This window comes from Euprymna scolopes, chromosome 12 (assembly GCF_053919585.1).
Source record: "Euprymna scolopes isolate OS-2025 chromosome 12, ASM5391958v1, whole genome shotgun sequence".
In the NCBI taxonomy this organism is placed as follows: Eukaryota; Metazoa; Mollusca; class Cephalopoda; order Sepiida; family Sepiolidae; genus Euprymna; species Euprymna scolopes.
Window position 1 is genome coordinate 12181244 of NC_136493.1, and position 20636 is coordinate 12201879.

Below are 20636 nucleotides of genomic sequence, written 5' to 3' on the forward strand. Positions count from 1 at the left end.
AAAGTGAAAGAGAACATAATTGGAAATGTTTCCATTTAATTAATGAAAACGGGAAAGTTTTTCATTTAATTTTAGGTTAATTTATTCTTTCGGAAGCAATCGTATCCCAGTTTAATTTTTTTGTTAATTATTTCATGCTTGCTTCGGCCATAGTTTAAAATACTGATTTCTCCCTTGGATTTAACAGCAAATGCGCGAAATAAAATGGCGTCTCCAGTTTCGGCGATAAAGTGTAGAAGTACCGAAAAGGGGATTATAGTTAGAATTTTTTTATTAAGCAATTTTCGAGTTCATCATTCGACATAATTTTTTAATTAATAGGAAAATTGGTGCAAGTCCAGATTAGCACTTGTGGCGATAAACAAAAACCTTTATCGTGTACTAGGTGTGTCAGAAATTTCGTGAAAATATTGAATAATTCCACCCCGTCTTTCCAAGCTTACAACTCCTCAAAAAATTTAATTCAAGCCCTAACGTACGTATCTACTTGTCACGATATGAAGATGGTTTGTCAAACCGAGTTTTCATTTCTATGACGTCGCTGTCTTTTTCTTTTATCGAAAAAAAAAAAAAAAAAAAAACAGTGAAATTTTCTTTTCTTTAATAAAAGAAAACTACTCGCCGAGAATACGACTGTTTTATTTTAATGATTATTTGGTAAATTTTTAGTTTACCGACCCCTCAGCATTCACCTCTAATTTGTCAACTTTTAAAGGTTTTCGGATACACTGAGAACGAATATCGCATTTATTTTTTGCGCAAACACACAGTTATTCATATTTGAAGACATTCAGTATCCAACGTAATCCTTATCATTTTTAATGGCGGCCATCTTGTTTTTCAATATCGAAAAATCGTCAAAAGAAGCTAAATATGTCACATATAACTGGAACCCCCCCTCCCCACCACCGGCGTTGGCGCAAACGAAAATAAGGTTTATTGGAGGGGGGGGGGGATGTAGTAAATTCCAAGAAATCTTGAGCGAAAGGAAAGAACGTAAAGAAAAGACCACAAATTAAAAACAGTAGAGTAATATTTATTAAAATAAATTAAAAGGTAAATATTATCTTTCGCTACAACAGAACACCGACCACGACCACTAATTTGTTTTTTTTAAGGGGTAATCGATGTTGCAGGCCACAAATAATCCGTCGCAAATTTATGGTTTGCCTTTTGATCAAGATCAAAGTGTAGTATCTGTTCTTCAGATGCTGCACTTCTATTTCTTGTTCTCTTTCGGTGGAGGAGAAATCCTTCACGACTGAGACAATTTTTATTTTTGTACCTTTTCTCCACGTTAAAAAACGACCCTGGTGTCTAACTCTGTCCCGTGGGGAGGCATTGTAAATAGGTACACAAGCATATTTGATGTTTTTCGTTCTTTTTTGGGGGGAGGGGTATTCAAATATAGAACTTGTGTACTTTAACAGGTGCTTCTGCAGTTTAATTAACCGTTTTCCATGGAGGGGCGAGGGGGCGCAAGGGCGAGTGTGTTGTGGCAGCCGCCACAACACACCCGCCCTCGCACCCATCCACAAGTTCTATATTTGAATACCCCCTCTCCCCACAATAAGAACGAAAAACATTAAATATGCTTTTGGAAACAGCCCGTGAAAACTTACTGACAGCAATATTTTTACTCTTAAATGAGGTGAAAACTTTATTTTATGAAAAATATTTCTTGTCATTTAAAATGTCCGCCATGTATTCATGCACCTTATGAAACGTCAAGTGACTACGCGCGTACGCGCATTTTAGTAAGAAAGTGAAAAAAAATGAATATAATTAAGAAAGTGAAAAAATTAATGTGTGTTTTTATATCGGGAAGCGGAAAAATATCCGGAAGGGTGGGGGTGTGGGTTCATTTCGGCATTGAAGCCGAAAAATGTTTTGGGGGCCATGTTTTGGCTCTTTTGGCTCCGTTTGGCTGTTTTTTGGCGTTTTTTTCCTAAATGGGAAACAAGATGGCCGCCAGCAAAGACAATAGTGATCACGTTGGATACTGAATGTCTTCAAATATGGATAACTGCGCGTTTGCGCAAAAAATAAATGCGATATTCGTTCTCAGTATACCCGAAAACCTATAAAGTCGACAAATTAGAGGCGAATGCCGAGGGGTGGGTAAACTAAAAAAAATACCAATTATTTTTTATTAAAAAAAAAAAAGAAGAAAAAAAAGTGTTTTCAATTATTTAATGTCTAGTTTAGCAGCGTAAATTATTTGACAGACAAAAAATTGTAAAACCTATTTATGGTACTAGTGCAGTGCACTTATTGATCCGTGCTGAAATAACAACGTTATTATTTAAAAAGCCATTCTTAACATGGGGAGGGGAGGGTGTTTTGTAACTATTCTATACTTTAACCTTACAATTGAATAAAAACATAAAACTTTAATTAAACTTGGAAATACGATTTAAAAAATAGCGCGGATCAGTAAGTGCACTAGCTCTTTTCCTGATCTACATTAATGATCTTCCAAATCACATCCTTACATCATTTGTAGACATTTATGCTGACGACACTACCATTTATGGTAGCACATCTAAGACAGTAAACGACCAAGTTCTCTCCAATTCTCTCTCCTCTGATCTTGAGCACGTAGTACAATGGGAAAAGGAGTGGCGGGTTACTTTTAATGCATCTAAAACCAAGCTTCTCTCTTTACATCATTAACATTCTGATCCACATCTGGCGTCAATTGAAATGAATAGCTCTCGTCTTCAGGAGGCCTCAAGTTTTGACATGCTTCTGGGCTTGACCATTACTCCTGATCTTAAATGGAACACATACATCAAATCTGTTGCCAAGGCCGCTGGAAAAATGGGCAGGAGCTGCTAGAAAGGACTTGTCCTGCCTTGATAGAGTTCAAAATAGATTTCGTAGCCTCATAGATGTCCTTTTCTCTTCCCTCCAACCTCTATCTCACAGAAGAGATGTTGCGAGTTTGTCTCTGATGTATCGTTATTTTCATGGAAAGTGTTCGACTGAGCTTCAGTCCCCCCTCGCCTAACTTTCACAAGAAACACTCGTCTAGCTGTAAACACTATCAAAAATTCCCCCCACTCTTTATCTGTGCCTAAACCTAAACGTAGATTCCATGAACAAAGCTTCTTTCTTAGAACTGCACGCCTGTGGAATTGTCTTCTGTTTTCCTGCTTTCCGGCTGACTACAATATGGTTGTCTTCAAGTCTAAAGTAAATAAGTTCTTGATGAGCCGTTCCATATAAGTTATCAAATTTACCAAATTTTCATTACTAATGATTACTATATTGTCCAATTTCTACTGTACACTCTTTAACCCTTATCCTTGAGTGGCCTCTTGGCCTTGATAATTTGGTGATGCCTATGTAAAAAAAAAAAAAAAAAGCACCCTATTTATTTTTATATAAAACACATTATTAGACCCTAAGGTTGAAATAAAACTCGAAAAATTGCATTTTTATTACTTCTTCAACATTTTCATTAGACTAAATGTAACGACAATTGAGGCCGCCATATTGTTTTTAAAATTTGGCCTTTTTGCCAGATTAGTCTTTTTAAGGCCAAATTTGGCATTTTTTAACGCTCTTTCATTACAAAATGGCTAAGAGCATAAAAAGGTCAAATTTGGCGTTAAAAAGACAATTTGTCAAACCTTAGAAAGGCTAAATTTTGACGGCCCCGATTGACGTAAATTTAGTCTAATAAAATTTATGAAAAATAATAAAAACGAATTTTTTTTTCTGGTTTTATTTCAGCCTCTGGGTCTAATAATGCGTTTTATATAAAAATAGTTTTTATAACTTTTTGTCTTTCAAATAATTTACGCCGCTAAACTACACATTTGCCGGTTTTTCTTTATTTTTGTTCATCGTCATAAGTGAAAGTGCACTGGGGAACCATCCGAAGATGGTCAATGTGCACTGGTTTTCCAACCTGCAAAGGGTGTTTATTCCGAAAGCCATTCTTAACATAGGGAGGTTGGGGGTGTTTATTCCGAAAGAATGGCTTTCGGAATAAACACACTTTGCAGGTTGGCCAACCAGTGCAAATTGATCCTAAACTGTCATGGCGAAAACAGTAACATATCCAAACGAGTAGGAAGTTATTTCTAGTTAAAAGTCATTTTTATGGAAAATTGGGTAAAATCGCATTTTTCTTAGATATCATAAAGTAAACAGTAGGAGTCTAAACGCAGGGGACATAACTCTGAAAGGAATATTTTAGTAAATGTTACCCGACGCTACGGCAGAACTCTGACCACTCTAATTTGGGTTTTTAAGAGGTATTCGAGGTCGCTGAATACGAATCTTATAATCAAACCCGTCGCAAATTTACCGTTTACATGGTATGAACCCTTGGGCCCTGAGATTATTTTGTGCCATTTCACTGCCTCAGACGAGCACTTGCAATGAAAATAACGATAGAGTAGAAACAAGCTCACAATATCTCTTCTACGGGAAAGAGGTTGCAGGGAAGAGAAAAGGGTATCACCTACTAGGTTTCGAAGCCGATCTTGAACTTTGTCAAGGCAGCATAGAGTGCTCTGAGTAGCTGCCACCCAGATATGCCAACTGTACTCCATTTTACGATGTACCTGGGTTTTATACAGGTAGAGGATTGCGCCGGGCGTTAGATACCTTCTGGAGCAGTAAAATGATGCAACCATTTCTCTGGCGACCTTGGTAACAGATTCGATATAAGTCTTACATTTCAGGTCAGGAGTAAAGGTCAAACCGAGAAGTTGGTCAAAACAGAGAGCCTCTTTTAGTGAAGAACAATTCATATCAGTTGGGGCTAAGTGAGGATTATAGCATTTTCTCTTCCCTGCAACCTCTCTCCCACAGAAGAGACGTTGCGAGCCTGTCCTTGTTTTATCGTTACTTCCATGGCAAGTGCTCATCTGAGCTCCAATCTCTGGTCCCCCCTCACCAATCTTTCACGATAAACACCCGTCTAGCTGAAACCACTGTCAAAAATTTTCCCCACTCTTTATCTGTGCCTAAATCAAAACGTAGATTCCATGAACAAAGCTTCTTTCTTAGAAGTGCACGCCTGTGGAACTCTCTTCTGTTTGCCTGTTTCCCACCTGACTACAACCTGGATGTCTTCAAGTCTAACATAAACAAATTCCTGATGAACCGCCCCCTTAAGTAAGACACTTCATCAAATCTCCAATACTAACGATTACTACGATATTATCCCATTGATTACTGTACACGCAATAACCCTTATTCCTGAGTGGCTTCCGGGCCTTGATAAGTGGTGACTTGTAAAAAAAAAAAAAAAATTATTAATAGTGAAAAGATAAAAGCTTGGTTTTGATGCGTCCATTTTTACCCCATTGCATCACGTGCTCAAGATCTGAGAGGAGAAACTCAGAGAGATCTTGGTCATTGTTGGCCTTTGAAGTGTTGACATAGATTGTAGTGTTATCTGCATACATGCGTGGCTACCGAGAAAGAAGGCGATGCATATGACAGCGTAATGTCACTTCCTGGTTAAGTTGTAGGTATAGACAGCTTCCGGTATTCAACCACGTGGTCATGCTAACAGTGGCGAATGGTTCGTCGAACCTCTCAGCTCGGAAGCCGACTTGAAAAGGAGGAAGCAGCTTATTGCTCTTGCCTTTATAGTTGTTTCCGGTGGTCTTTTACACATGTGTGGATTTCCTTTGAAAGGGAAGTGACGTTGTACATGTGCATATATGTGTGCGTACATGTGTGTACGTTAGCGTGTGTGTGTATACACGTGAATGTGAGTGTATGTATGTGAACGTGAACAAAAGCATGCCGTTTGGAGAACAGGTAAGTTCTTTTTGAGGAAGTGGAGCTGTGTCGTGGCTACCGAGAAAAAAGGCTGATGCATATGACAGCGTAACGTCACTTCCTAATTAAGTTGTAGGTATAGACAGCTTCCGGTAATCAACCACGTGGTCATGCTAACAGACATAAAAAAATATGGCTACTAATATGTGTTACCGGTTGTCCATGTATGTTCTAAAGAGAAAGAACAATTCTCCATTCAGATAATAATTATTATAATTGCACATTTGGGATAATTTTAATCAAAATATTGTAAGTGAATTTGTGTTTGAACTTTTATTTTTTATCGGAGAAAGTCGAATATTTCATTTTATTTATTTTTTTTTTTTACTGCAAAACAAACAATTTTTATATATTTTTCAGTCCGTTCTTTTAATAATAAATAAAACTTTTCACTGAGTATTTCCAAATATTTTAAAGTTAGCATTTTTCACGATCGGTGAATTATCAATATTTTAGCACCAGGCGTAATTTATTTATTTGAAATATATTTGAAACTTCAATTTTTTGTTTTAAAATTTTAACTGTAAATAATTTACATAACGGGTTTGTATTACTATACACATAGATTCGAAAAAGTTGTCAAAAAACAAATATATAACAAATAAATGTTATCAAAGGCAAGATAAGTTACTTTTCTACCAAACATGCTGACATTTTTCTTTTTAAAATATATCGATAAACTTTGTATGATTTTCGAAGTGATTACACGTTTTAAAGTGAGTAAAACCACTAAAAACCTTTCCAGATAGGCAAAAGAGTAACTTATCTTTCCTTTTATAACATTTATTTGGTATATATTTGTTTTTTGACCACTTTTTCGAATCTATGTGTATAATACAAAACCCTAAAAACATATCCAGTTAGGTAGAAAAGTAACTTATCTTGCCTTTGATAACATCTATTTGTTATATATTTGTTTTTTGACAACTTTTTCGAATATATGTGTACAGTAATACAACCCCAAAATTTAATTTAACTTGAAAATATTTAAAATACACATGTGTACACTGCACAAGCACCCTTATTATTATCATAATAATAATAATAATAATAATAAAAAACTGGTGTAGATGACATCGACTAGTACCACACCAACTAGTTGTGAAGGGTCAAGGAGGATGGAAAGACCGAGGTGAGAGAGTACTGACCAAATCTCCAATGGAAGTGTGCAGTACAAATGTGGTACCTTGGGGAAACATTTTGTTACCCAAACCCCAGGAAACACCAATGGCCGATGCCAACGAGAAATCAGTAACAACAGCTGTTGCGATAACATGCAATCATCTGCACAAGTGGTCAAAAGGCGGAGAACACTGGAAATCTGGGGAGACTTGTTGTCACTTGGTCTCCAGGGAATACCACAGGTTACTGCCAGTGAGCAATCACTGATGATGACCTGTGAGACAACTAATACGCTACACATTTTGATGAAAAACATGGGGAAAAAATGGACATAGAAGAACAGAAAACCAAAACTTTAAATATAATTTCTGTATTTAAATATTTCAACATATAATCTTGTGGGGGAAATCCAGCTTCCCAATAAGGGGGCATTCTGGATAGGAACAAAAATAATCTCAGTCATGAAAGATTTCTCCTCCACTGACCAAGGACAGAAAAGGTAAAGTGTAGCATCAAAACAGATACTACATTGTGCTCTTGTTCCGAAGGCCAAAAAATATTTGTTTCAGTTTTATCAGTATTAAATTGTATCTTGCTTTAAAATTACTTAATTTTACATAGATAATATTTATATTTTATATTGAATAAAGTTCAGTTTAAGTATTAATCAAACTTTGTTCCCTTTTTCTTTTTAAAAATGTTTTATTGCTCTTTTTCAAATGGCCCTCATATAGTACTGACAGTCTGACAAATCTTACCTACATTGCCTGCAGACATTTTTTAGTTAACAGGCCTTCTTCTTACTCTCGGTGGCTGTGGTGATACATGTTGACGAATGAACTTAAAATGTGATTTGGTAGATCATTGATTACAAGGAAGAGAGTTGGACCCAGGATGTATCCTTGAGGGCTGCTTTGGACTTTTGCCCATCGACAACTACTTGTATAAACCTATTTGAGAGAAAAGGTTTGATGGTTGAGAAATCATCTTCAGATATTCCATAGCTGGAAATCTTGTGAAGTAGACCTTTATGTCAAACCCTATCAAATGCCTTTGACACATGTCAAGAGCTACTGCTCTTGAGAGGAAACCTGTCAATAAAATCACTGATTCTATGTGAAATTACAGTCAGTACATCAGCTGCAGATCTCGCCAGGCGTAAACCATATTAATTGTTCCTATTTACAATGCCTCTCCACGGGACAGAGTTAGACACCAGGGTCGTTTTTTAATGTGGAGAAAAGGAACAAAAATTAAAAATTGTCTCAGTCGTGAAAGATTTCTCCTCCACCGAGAGAGAACAAGAAATTGAAGTGCAGCATCTGAAGAAAGATACTACACTTTGATCTGTTGCTGAGTAGGTTGTTTTTGTTGAGGTGGTTGACAATTTATTTATTTACTGAATTGTCATGTCGAAAATAGTAATATATCCAAAAATTACGAAAATTCATTGAGTTATTTATAGTTAAAAGTAATTTTTATGGAAAATTAGGAAAAACTGCATTTTTTTGTAGATGTTTTAGAGTAGACCGTGAAGATTGCAGAAACAAAGTACATAACTTAGAAAGCATATTTTAGATTAATGAAGGATAACATGTTTAGGCGATAGTGATAGACTTTTTTTTTTTTAAATAAAAACACAATATCAGTTGTTTTACTCGATTAATTTTCGTAATTTTGGGATATATTACTGTTTTCGACATTATAATTAAGTAATATTGTTTTTGCCTAAAAGGACGCGGAGAATCTCTGTAAGGGGGCTCCAGGTCATCAAAGGTTGAGAAACACTGATTTAGGACCATTCCTGTAATTACCTCTTCCCTGTTGATTGCAGTAAAATAATTGTTTTCCAATCTTTCAATCTTTTGATGAAATTAAATTTTAAAACATGAAATAAATTTCTATTCGACAATTTAAATGCTTCCGAGTGCCTTTCGAGGAACACGAAGTAATTCATTCGGCACTTGTGCATTTCAGGTTTTGATGGCAATTTAAAAAAAATTTGGTATTATTATACAAACACCGTGACAGCGAATTAACCCTAACCCTAACCCTAACGCTGTCACGGTGTTTATATAATAATACCAAAAATTTTGTTGTTTTAATTTAATTTTTTTTTTTTTTGAAGACTTCCGTTTGGAACAAAGGGAGATAATTCGAGAGGTTCAAATCTTTGAAAGAATTTCTCCGAAAATGTTAAAGTTTCGCTAACGTATTAATAGAACACAGTAAATTAATACAATAACACAAAATAAAGTATTAATTATCTGAACATTTATTAAATTAAAATATGGGGGTATAAAATAATTAAAATTCTGAAATAAATTACAACAGGCATTCTTTGTATTTTTTCTGAAATTAATAAAAATGGTCATTTTATATGAAAACGAATGACTTTGTTGCTTATTCAAATTGACACTTATGGTGGCAATGAAATGTAAAAATACAGAAAACTCTGTATGGTGTACGTACCGATCATGGAGTTAAAATGAAATATTCCATAAATAGCGTAATTTGATTAAGTAAGTTCTTTTTTTTGGGGGGGGGGGTATGTCTTACTGTCCATAGTCTTGAAGAACTGTGGACAGTAAAACATACCCCCACCCCCAGAAAAACTACTTAAAGTGGTAAAAAAAATGAAATATATAATAAATAAATGTCATCAAAGGCAAGATAAGTTACTCTTCTACATAACTGGGTAGGTTTTTAGTGTTTTTACTTTATGTAAAATGTGTATTTGGCTCGAAAAACAAGCAAGTTCAAAAGGTCCACGATCACAAGAAAAAATGGCTGCGTAACAAATACATTATGGCCATTTTTTCTTGTGGTTGCTTGTTTTTCAAGGCGATTAAACATTTTACATTTTAGTAAAAACACTAAAACCCTACCCAATTGGGTAGGAAAGTAATTTATCTTGCCTTTGGGAACATTCATTTGTTATATATTTGTTTTTGTTTTTTTTTGTTTTTTTTACCACTTTTTCAAAGAACTGTGGACAGTAAAACATACCCATTTTATTCAAACAAATCAAATTTTACAACTAAGCAAGCCGTAGTGTTTTCGTTTGCCATGATTAAATCCGATAAAATAAAGAAGGAGGACAACTCAAACCGACGTGTCGAGGTGAAAAATAAGCCTTATGTTCAATGCCGTAGTAGTAAAATCGCTAAAAATCGTAAATTTTGATTTTCTTAGTTTTGAATAAAACTATGTGATCGATTTACGTGATTTTTGGAATATGATATTTTCGTTCTAACGAGTACGTATATTATAGAAACTTTTCTGTAATTTCTTTATTTTTAATTGCCGCCAGAAGTGCCAATCTGAATAAGTACCATGACTTTTTCAAGCGAACTTTTTTTAATGAACAGTCACTCTAAGAAAACAAAATTCTGAAATGAACGCATCTTATCATTAGAAGAATTTGAAAGACTTAAAAACAATTTTTTTTTTTTTGACAAAAATTAAACAGTTGGAATAAAACAAACAAAATAATCACCAAAAGTTTGAAACAGCCGTTGTTGGAATGTGTGTGACTTTTTTTTTTTTTTTTCGAAAACATTGGACTTGAGTTGTCGCCCCCTGTTCCGAGTAGAAGTATTCAAAAATAAAAACAAAAATTGCCCTAAAAATCTGAAATGCACAAGTGCCATCCATTTTCCCCCCTTTTTATTTCAACTATCAATAAAAAGATAAAAATGGATTACTTTTTTGACTAAGAAACTGACATGCATTATGGGGGGGGGGGAGTTAAATTTGTAATTATACATATTTTTAAAATAAGATTTTAAAATATTTTTGGTGCTTTACACTATGGAATTTTTAATTTCAATGAATAATCGATGGCGCAAGTATGGAAGCGGTACCCCCCCCCCTCGGTATTTTTTTATTTTCGTCTTTTTTACATTTTTTTTTCAGCAGATTATTATCGGACCAGATCATCAACCCTCCCACCATTTAATATTTAACATTTTTAATGGGTGCTCCGTTTCCAATACAACGTTCTAGTAAACTGATACCATATTTTGGAAAGCATCGACTTATTTCGGACAAATTTCGCGAATTTAGCTTTTTCTAGCAGTTTGGTCGTGTCAAAAAGGCTTTTAAAAGGCTAAATTCGCGAAATTAAGCCCAAAATTCGATGCTTTTAAAACGGGGGTTCGATTTGTTGTAATGAAACATTGAAACACCCCTTAAAATGTTAAATATTTTTTGGCATTTTTTTTTAATACTCTGGTAAATTAGTGATTATTTGATAATAATCCGTCGAAAAAAAAAAGAAATGTTAAAAAGACGTAAAAAAAAAAAAAAATGTTAAAAAGACGTAAAAAAAAAAAAAAAAAATTGAGGGGGAGTTACCCGGTAACTCCCCCTCAAATACGTGCGCCTAATCGATTGCAATAAATTAAAAATAGTAATATGAAAAAGTCACTTGAAAGGCCAGAAACACACACACACACACACGTAAACACACACACACACACACATGTAAACACACACGCACAGTCTCATAATTTATCAATACCGATTTTTTTTACCCCAAAGTAAGAACGAAACTAAAACAAAACTACGTTTCAAAAAAAAAAAAAAAAAAAAAACAATAACAATAAAAAAATTTATTTCCGTTAATTATTTTTACTTTCAGTTTCACATGAGCAAAATATTACTTGGGGTTAAAATTGAATTAATTGCAAACAACTATATTCATGTCACCACGGATACTGCCACTTTCACGCTGTATTTCGGTTTTGTGTGTTGCTTATGTTTGCTACTTGTTGCCGTGAATAAACATTCTGAAGAATTGTTTTTCAAAGACGAATAAATGTGAAATACACAACGAAAAACGATGTCTTTTTTTGTTTTTAATTCTTTTTGCTTTTTTCCTTGTTTTTTTTTCTTTATGTTTTTATCTGCATTTTTTTTCTGTCTTTTTTCTTTTTAAATTTTTTTCGAAAGAAAAAAATGTCATCATTCATCGCGTTAGCTCTCACCAATTGATTTATATTTCAGCTGCAGTCTGACACAGTCGTATTTAATGAAGCGAGATCACCAATACGCGACTTCACCTCATTTTTTTTTGTACAATATTTATTTCAATTTTTACGCAACGTGAAAACGATGCTTGTTAAGATAATAGTCGACAGATCGATTTTAAAAAATGTGTCGTTTAAAAAACAAAAAAACAAACAACAATACTTAATTGTCGTGTCGAAAATAGTAATATATACAAAAATTACGAAAAATCATCGTGTAGAAAATTATTTAAAGATAAAAGTAACTACTTGTTTGCGCAAAAAATAAATGCGATATTCGTTCTCAGCATACCCGAAAACCTTAAAAATGTCGACATTCAAAGATGAATGCCGAGGGGTCAGTAAACTAAAAATAATACCGCAATTTTTACGTTTGGATTTTCCCTAGATGTGAAAACTTTGAAGATTGCAAATGGAGGGGACATACTTATCTCCCTTTAATAGGCTTCTTTTTTTATTATTATTATTAAAAACACAATAGCAGTTCTACTTGATGAATTTTCGTAATTTTTTCATATATTAATATTTGCGACATGATAATTAAGTAACTGCTGTTGTTTTTGCTTAAACACACATATTAAAAAAAAAAATTGATCTCTGTTCCGTCTGCCTGCTTCCCACCTGGCTACAACCTGGATGTCTTCAAGTCCAACGTAAACACATTCCTGATGAACCGCCCCCTTAAGTAGACACTTCATTAAATCTCCACACTAACGTACTGTACTTGCAACAACCCTTATCCCTGAGTGGCTTCCGGACCTTGATAAGTGGTGAAAAAATCTATCGACTATCTTAATAAACACCCGGGTTTTGTTTGAACCTGGAGCCAACTCTTGTATACGGAAGAAATTACCTTTAAAAAAAACTTGTGTGTTTGTTCAAAAGTGGAAGAAAAAAAAACGAAAATATGTTTCAGGTTTATTTTAAACGATCTTTTCAGGATCCGTCGCCTCTGTCGAAAGTTTTTGCGAGACACACACACACACGCACACACACACACACACGCATACATACATACATTAAAACAGACAGGTAAGATTTATATTATCGACTAGTCTGGGTGCCCGGCGTTGCCTGGGTGTTGGAGGTGTGTGTTGAGCCCATAAAAAAATGTGGTAGTAGGCAGGCAGGCAGGCTCGAACTCGTATCGCGAAGGAGGAAAAGAACGTGAAAAAAAAAAAAAAAAATGGCTGATGTGTTTGCCGTTGCGCGTTGCGCCCATCGCCAAACCGGAAGTGGTGAAATTTTAAATTAAGGTTAGTCAATCGAAAAGAGGGGATGACTTACGACAATATCGGAGAAAAAAGCGACCCCTCCTTGTAGAAAAGTGTTCAGTTTAGGGTCAAGGAATTAATCTTTTTAGCTAACTTTTCGATATTTGTCATCCGAAGGATCGGCTTCAAAACGAAATTATATATATATATATATATATATATATATATATATATATATATATATATATATATATATATATATATAAGTGAAAGTATCTGTGTGTGTGTGTGTGTGTGTCTGTGTACATTTCCCTACGCAATAACTCTATCAATTTTTAGTCTACAAACTCGAAATTTGATATACAGGGTACTGAGATTTGGGAAAATCGATGTGATCGATTTTTGGCCAGAAATTTGGCGATCAAAGGGTCAAAGTTCAACGATTTGACCTTTGAGAACTCTACCAAACTCCTCCGACAATTTGTGGTCTGCTAAACACTTGAAATTTTAGACATAGGTTCCTTGGATATGGTCTAACTTAATAACTTGATTTGAGCCCAAAACAATAAATGTTATGGGGTCAAAAAAGGGGTCAAAGTTTTAAAAAAATTGACCTCTGCGGTCTCTTCAACATTACTCAGACAATTTCTGGTCTAAACATTTGAAATTTTACATAAAGGGTATTCAGAGATAGGGCAAGCTTTTTCATTGGTTTGGGTCGAAAATTTTTAGTTACCAATATATAAATGTATGTATGTATGTATATATGTATGTTTGCATGTCTGCCTAAAACTTTCAACAGAGGCGACGGATTTTACCAAGATCAGTATCGTTTTAAAGATCCACCTTTCATACGACAAATATCGAAAAATTGGCTAAAAACATTAATATCTTCACCTTCAACTAGGCACTTTTCTACAGGGGGCGGGGTCACTTTTTTCGCCGATATTTTTGAAACTTATCTCCTTTAGATTGTCTAGCCTTAATTTAAAAGAAAAATGTCGCTTCCGGTTTGGCGGTGGTCGTAACAACATAGACGTCAGGTTTTTACCCCGTTCTTTTCCTCCTTTTCGGTACGGGTTCGAGCCTGCCTTCCTACTACCACTTATTTTTTTGTTGCTTTTTTTTGTTCAATAGACACATCCAAACACCGGGCTGAAATGCTAGTATATATATATATATATATATATATATATATATATATATATATATATATATATATATATATATATATATAGAGAGAGAGAGAGAGAGAGAGAGAGAGAGAGAGAGAGAGAGAGAGAGAGAGAGAGAGATTACACTTCACATTATTTAAAATATGAAATATACATTTTTTACAAAGAGGTTACCACAAATCAATGCCCGGAGGCCATTTGAGGATAAGGGTTGTAATAATCGTTTGTGGTGAAAATTTGGTATAATCAGATTATTCACGTGGACAGTTCAACAAGAACTTGTTTACGTTGGACTTGAAGACGACAATATTGTAGTCAGTTGGAAAGAAGGCAAACGGAACAGTGTTCAACAAACGGGTAGTTCTAAGAAAGAAGCTGTGTTAATGGAATCCACGTTTAGGTTTAAACCTAGAGTGATGTAATTTATTAATAGTAATTTTGGCTAGATGAGTGTTTTTGTGGAAGATTTACAAGGGGAGGCATAGATTGGAGCTCAGTCGAACACTTGCCATGAAAATAACGATAGAGACAGGCTCACAACATCTCTTCAGTGGGAAAGAGGTTGCAGGGAATTAAAAAGGGCCTCGGCCTCACCTACCAGATTACGAAGTCAGTTTTAAACTCTTTCAGTGCAGGACTGCAGGATAGAGTACACATTTAGACAAGTCAGGCACAAGGCCATCTGATACAACATTCTGTTCTTAATCAAAAGATATACTTGACCGTCATGATCTTGCCATGTTTTCTCTCAACAATAACTTTCTTTCGCATTAGTGCAGTTTAACATCCACAAGTAAATGCATTGTTTTTGTTTTAGGAGAATACACTCGTGCATCAAAGAGTTAATAAAGCTCTCACCTCCCCCTTCCCGTGTTGGCTTTTAATGAATGGCTTTTAAAATTTGCTTGGGGATATTAAACTGCAGAAATATCCTTCCTTTCGCTAATTTTAGTTAAATACCTAAAAAAAACAAAAAAAAAAAACAAAAAAAAAAAACACGAGTTAAAAAAAATATTTGATTGTCATGCATCGTTGGTTGGGTATCTGCATTTGATACTTTTTTATATACTATCGAGTCAAGCCACCACTTATCAAGGCCAAGAGCCACTCGACGATAAGGGTTAATAAGGTGAAAATGATTGTTAACTGAAAGATGAGGGAAATTATGGGAGTACTTAACATTGATCAATAGTATGGACTGATGATTAATTGTGGAGGGTTTTTTTTGTAAAGAGAATTTGTTAACATTGGTCTTAAAGATGACCATGATGTAACCAATAGGGAAGAAGTTTCACAGACGGGAATCCCTTGCAAAGAAACTGTCTATGGAAATTCCGCTAAACGCATGAAGGGAGATATTATATTACTACTACTACTACTACTACTACTACTACACATGCTTGCTATCTTTTAAATTACAAACTGCACAAACATTTGCACATTTCAGAAGTTGAAGTTGAAAAATGTGCACATCAAATCACACTGTAGTGTTAGGGAAAGAAAAAAAAATGAAACTATCTCCAGGTTAATAAAATGGCAATTCGGAATCTTAACTTATTGTTCTAAGCAAGGTAACTCTATTTTACTAAGTAGTTGAAAAAAAAAAACTTATTTTCTTACAATTCCTTGAATGTTTTAAGAAAAATCACAATATCGCCGCATTTTACTTTTTTTGTTATTAATGTTATAAATCTTTATTACATTTAAATGAAATCATAGCTGAAAAAAAAAAAAATTTTTTCTTACAATTCTTAGTCAAATAGAGTTACCTCCCTTAAAACAATGAATTAAGCGTCAGAATTGCCAATAAAATTAGTAAAACGTTTAAATTATTTTATTTTACAGTTGGGAAATCAGCCAAGAGGTGTTGGTTGGTGTACCTACTCATTTGTGACCTATTTGCGTTAAATTTAAATTTGACTATAGTAAAAAAAAAAAAAAAAAAAAAAAAATTGTCTAATTTTTTTTTACCTCCAAATTTTGCTCTGCAGACAGAAATGGCCATAACAAACAAAATACGGCCCCTTATCATTAATTATTATATTTCCCACAGATAATGTAACCCCCACCCCACCTCGCTTTCCTCACGTTAAGAATGGATTTCTTGTCTGACCATGTCTAATTAATCAACCAAATGCATTGCACATCAGAAACCGGAAGTAAAAAAGAGCAGACAATCTTGACTATAACCATAAATTCAATATAAGATAAGCATTTGAAGTTACCATAGGTATTGGTTCTGATCGAAATAGATATTTTTTAGTCGCTGTTTACGTTAGGGACTTTACTTTCCCGTGTCTAAAAAATGTCTACTTCGATCAGAACCTATATTTACGATAACTTAAGTTCACCAGAATGCATTTCGGTTATCTTGTAAATAAAGCAGACAGTTTAATCTTTTGTTAATAGTTGAAAAAATATTTTTTATTATTAAAAAAAAACAAAAAAAAAACGAATGAATTATTGAATCACTTGCTGACACTTCGAAAATTTTAAAACAAATTTGGAAGCTTTTAAACCTACGAATACAGTCATTTAAACTATCTTTAAAATTCTTAGTAAATCTTCACGTATTAAATAGATTAAAAGTTTTGAAAGCTTTTTACATACAGTAGTTTTATAAATAGGAGTTAAAACAACATTATCGCAAAAAAAAAAATCAATTATAGTTAAATAATTTGGTTTAATAAATAATTTAAAGATCGAACCAACCATGCTGTTGGTAATTAAATTTAATTTTTAACCTCAGTTTTCATTTCTCTTAGTTTGCCCGCATGCCTGTTACAGTTTTCTCGGAAACCACTGAGCCGATCTGGCTGAAATTTTGTGTGGACCTTTGTTATGATTAGGTGCAGCGAACCAAGTATAATGGTACCCATTAGATGCACAGTTAAGGGATTAATAGTGATTAATAGGAATTAGTAGTTAATGCAAAAATGAGTACAAATTTAAGCATATTCAACCATCAATTTCACATGAAACATTAGTTTTAAATCAACGGTCTATAACTTTTGTACGCTTTTAGTGGGCTAAAAAGTCTTGTGAAGCAAAATTAAAGTAAAAGAACTCCCGAGTAACACCGGGTGGATGCAATTAGCTTTGTCGCTATCTTGATTCGTATGCACAGCATTCAGCAAGCAATATTGCAATATTATAACGAAATAAAAAAGGTATTGCTATATATATATATATATATATATATATATATATATATTGCAGGTGAGAAATAATTTCAAATGCGTGCCAAAAAATTAAAAAAAAAACGAAAATAAAAAACGGAAAAAATGAAAGATTTTTTATTATGATTTTAGATATTTTTAAAATTTAATTATTTTTTTAATGCAGACTATTATCACATTAATTTTGCCTTGATTAAAAAAAAAAAATTTTAGGTGTGTTTTTTTTTTTCTTTTTGTTTGTTTATTATTGAAAATTTGACTAACCTGTCATATGCATTTTTGTTGTTGCGTGCGGCGTCAAAAAACTCCTGGTAGTAAAAACTGTTTATTTTATTTTATTTTTCTTCTTCTTCTTTAATGTTTGCGCTATTCGTTTCAACCTCTTGAGGTTTTTTGTCTTTTTATTCTATTAATGCAATTGTCTCGGCATAATCAAACGCGGGGTTTATTAAATGCATTCGATGCGTTAACAAAACAAAACGGAGCCTATAACGATATTGATAATATTGTGTGGGAGAGAAATTGCTCGTGATAACGTATAATAAGAATAATACTGATGATGAGGACGCAGAGGTTCGGTAGGTGGTATTATTGATGTAGAGAGACGGGGAGAGGAGAGAAGGAGGGAGGTACGCATCTCTCTCTCTCTTTCTCTTTCTCTCTCTCTCTCTCTCTCTCTCTCTCTCTCTCTCTCGATACAACGCGCACCGACTCCTGTCTTTCGCTTCCTCCAGAGTAAATTCTACATACGGTTTTGTCTACCGTGTTGCTGCCACTGCCCCAACCGGATTTTTTTCTTTTTCTTTTTTTTTAATTTTCTGAATGGCGATAGGTTTAGTGAAAGCAGAAAAAGCCCTCCGTCTCCGGCTGTCGTTAACAATGACAGAAACCGTAACGACGGAGAAATGAATGGTGTAAAACGACAAGAAGGTCTAAATAATAAAATATGTTCTTATAACACGAGTTGTGATTAGAGAGGGGAGAGAGAAGGGGGGAAGAGTGAGAAGAGAGAGAGAGAGAGGGGGGACAGAGAGAAGGAAAACAGAGAGAGGGGGTGAGAAACAGACAGACAGCGATGGAGACAGACAGCAAGCAGCAGCGTGATTTGTTTTGCGCACGGGAAGCAGACTTGCCTTTGGCTAGGAGCAAAGTGCAGCATCTGTTCTGATTATTGCACGTCATCTTTTCTGTGCTCTCGGCCAGTGCAAATAGAAATCCCTCTAGATAGCTCCAATTTTAATCTTTTTTTTTTTTTATCCCAATCCAGAGTTCCCCTTTTAAGGAGCTGCATTTTCCTCCTGCATTAAAATCGACTTTGTAACCTTGTGGGGAGACAAATAAATAGAGGTTCTCATATGGCATTTTGAAATCATACACTTTGCGACAGTTTGCTGCAAATATATAAAAGCACACACACACACACATACACACACACACACACATACGCACACACGCACATACACATTCAGTAAGTTTTGAAAATATGTTTATTTTCCGCATTTCATCCTTGTGAGGATTCCTCAAGTTATAGCGTATATATATATATATATATATATATATATATATATATATATATATATATATATATATATAGTCATCCACATGCAGTACTGTTTCGCTGTTTCACAGCTCATCAGTGCGGCTAGACATGCAACTATCTCAAGCCAGGATCGAGACACAACTGCCCAAACGACAGTTGGAGATTCTAACCGTTGCGTTATTCGGCTGCTAGTAGTAAGTTATGAAAATATATATGGCAATTAACCTACACAGAATATTCCGTGTTTCATTCTCGTGAGAATCTGGGCTGACGTTATCTGCCTGATAGTCAGGGACCCGAACCTTGGATTAACCACTGAGGAGGCTGTCCTATCAGCAGGTGCAAAGTACTGGGGCTGCTGTATTGCCATTTGTTGAATGGATTCTGGACCATGTAGTAGGTTCTGGTGGGGCCTCTCGATGCCATATTAATTAGTGGGTAATTGTTACGGCTTTACCTTTTCATGTGCTACAAAAAAAAATATATATTTCTTCATTTCTATTTCTCTCTTATGTTCCCTCTCTATCCTGCTCCAAGCAAGTCTATCGACCTAGTCCACAAATCCCAAAAATCCATCATGAAAAGTTTCAATAAAAAATACACGATTAAACCCGGATCTCCAACTTCTAACGCAGACCCCCACTGCCATGTCTCCTTCTCGAACGTCAGGGATCTACATTCTAACCTTCCAGAGGTTGAAACCCAATTACAGGAGACTAAACCAGACATATTATTTCTAAGTAAAACTGGCATTGGACAGACTATTTCCCTAGATGAGTTCGTAATTAACGGATACTCTAATTTAACTTTCAAATCTGACCCCCAAGATCGCCATGGGCATGGAATATGTGCCTATATAAAAGATGTCTTTCCCTGTGGTAGGGACATCTCCAAAGAAGATCCTAACTTACCCTATATGTGCTTCCAGGCTGTACTTGCTCAAACTACTGCATTTATATTTGCTCTCTATCGCCCCCACAACAGCGGAGTTACTATCTTTAAAAGCATATCTGAGAAAATTGACCACGTCCTATCTGCTTATCCATCAGCTAATATTCATATCTGTGGAGACTTTAATGTTCACAATCTGGAATGGATAACTCACTCAAACAAGACTGATGATGAGGGGAGATTCTGTCATGATTTCTCCATTGCTTATGACCTCACTCAGATTGTTCACGAACCCACCCGTGTGCCCGATACTGACAGCCAGTATGCAAGTCTCCTAGACCTTTTTCTCACAACTTGCCCTGAACTGTGTTCAGCTTCCGTTCTGTCTCCACTTGGATCTTCCGACCACTCTGTTGTATCAGTTAAGATAAAAATGAAATCTAATAAGTCCCCAGATCGTACCTCTCCATCATACAGTATATCGATACACTAAGGCTGACTGGGATAGCTTCCGTACATTTATATCTGATCTACCTCTGCATTCCATGTTTAAAAATGATGTGTCCTCTATAGTAATAAGCATATCTAAGAAAATTGACCAAGTCCTATCTGCTTATCGTTCAGCTAACATTCACGTATGTGGAGACTTCAATGTTCACAACGTCAAATGG

The 20636-nt window shown here is 34.8% G+C and overlaps 1 protein-coding gene across 1 annotated transcript in view; it reads right to left on the bottom strand.

Annotated features, from left to right (window-relative positions):
- Window positions 1-18555, bottom strand: part of LOC145291189 (putative sodium-coupled neutral amino acid transporter 11) — a 252395-nt gene extending 233840 nt beyond the window's left edge. The window contains exon 1 of the mRNA XM_080136768.1: window positions 17799-18555. Within this exon, the coding sequence (XP_079992894.1) occupies window positions 17799-17811 (13 nt within the window). The 5' untranslated portion in view covers window positions 17812-18555. The remainder of the gene's footprint in view (window positions 1-17798) is intronic.
- Between the last annotated feature and the right edge of the window lie 2081 nt (window positions 18556-20636).